The 747-nt window shown below is 31.2% G+C and overlaps 1 protein-coding gene across 1 annotated transcript; it reads right to left on the reverse strand.

The window, feature by feature from the left end:
* Nucleotides 1-130, reverse strand: AAJ76_515000130 (hypothetical protein; the record flags this gene model as incomplete). Its single annotated transcript, XM_024475928.1, has 1 exon — nt 1-130. A coding segment is annotated over one exon (130 nt), but the record flags the coding sequence as incomplete, so codon positions are not given.
* Between the last annotated feature and the right edge of the window lie 617 nt (nt 131-747).

Genomic DNA, 747 nt, shown 5'->3' on the forward strand with positions numbered 1-747 from the left:
TCTCAGAATTTCTAGTCTTCTTTTTTATATGATCCTTAATATCCGGCCAATAGTAATCATTTCCTAAAACATTATAAACTGCTGTGTGCCCTCTATGGTTTGAACTCAAATGGCGCTCTTTTATTAGCATTGCATTTTTTCTTCTAATGGTATTTCTTCTTTCCCTGCCATTATCATAATCAAAAACTTTTACCGTCTTTTTCTTTTACATGTATAATACCTTTACCTTCTACCTGTTTATTCTTTACTATTTTGGATCATCTTTTTCTTTTCTTTCTCTTCCTGTGTATAAACTCAACTTAACACATCCGCTATTATCATCCCTTCCGATTTTCTTTATTCAATAGTGAAATCAAACTCTGCATCTTTTCAATCCATCGGTTATCTCTATTATTTTCAAAGCCTGGTTTGTTTCTAAATTTAACTAAAACTTTGTGATCAGTCTCAATTTTAAATTTTTTACCCCCGAGTTCATATTCAAATTTCTTTACCATCCAAAAAATTGCATATATTTTCGAAATAACATATAGCATCTTTGTCGGTGTGAACTTCCTAGATGTCCACTAAACCAAACCCATTCACTTTTCTAGATTTTGTAATAATACCGCACTCATGCCGATCTTGCTCACATCCGTTCTTAAAAAAAATTCCAGATCAGGTCCTTTTTGTGACCCGATTTTGAAACAAGTTCATTTTGTGACCCTTTTAGAAAATATTTCTATAATTTAATAAAGGAAATAAAATACT

Source organism: Vairimorpha ceranae (assembly GCF_000988165.1).
Source record: "Vairimorpha ceranae strain PA08 1199 chromosome Unknown NODE_515, whole genome shotgun sequence".
Lineage (NCBI taxonomy): Eukaryota > Fungi > Microsporidia > Nosematidae > Vairimorpha > Vairimorpha ceranae.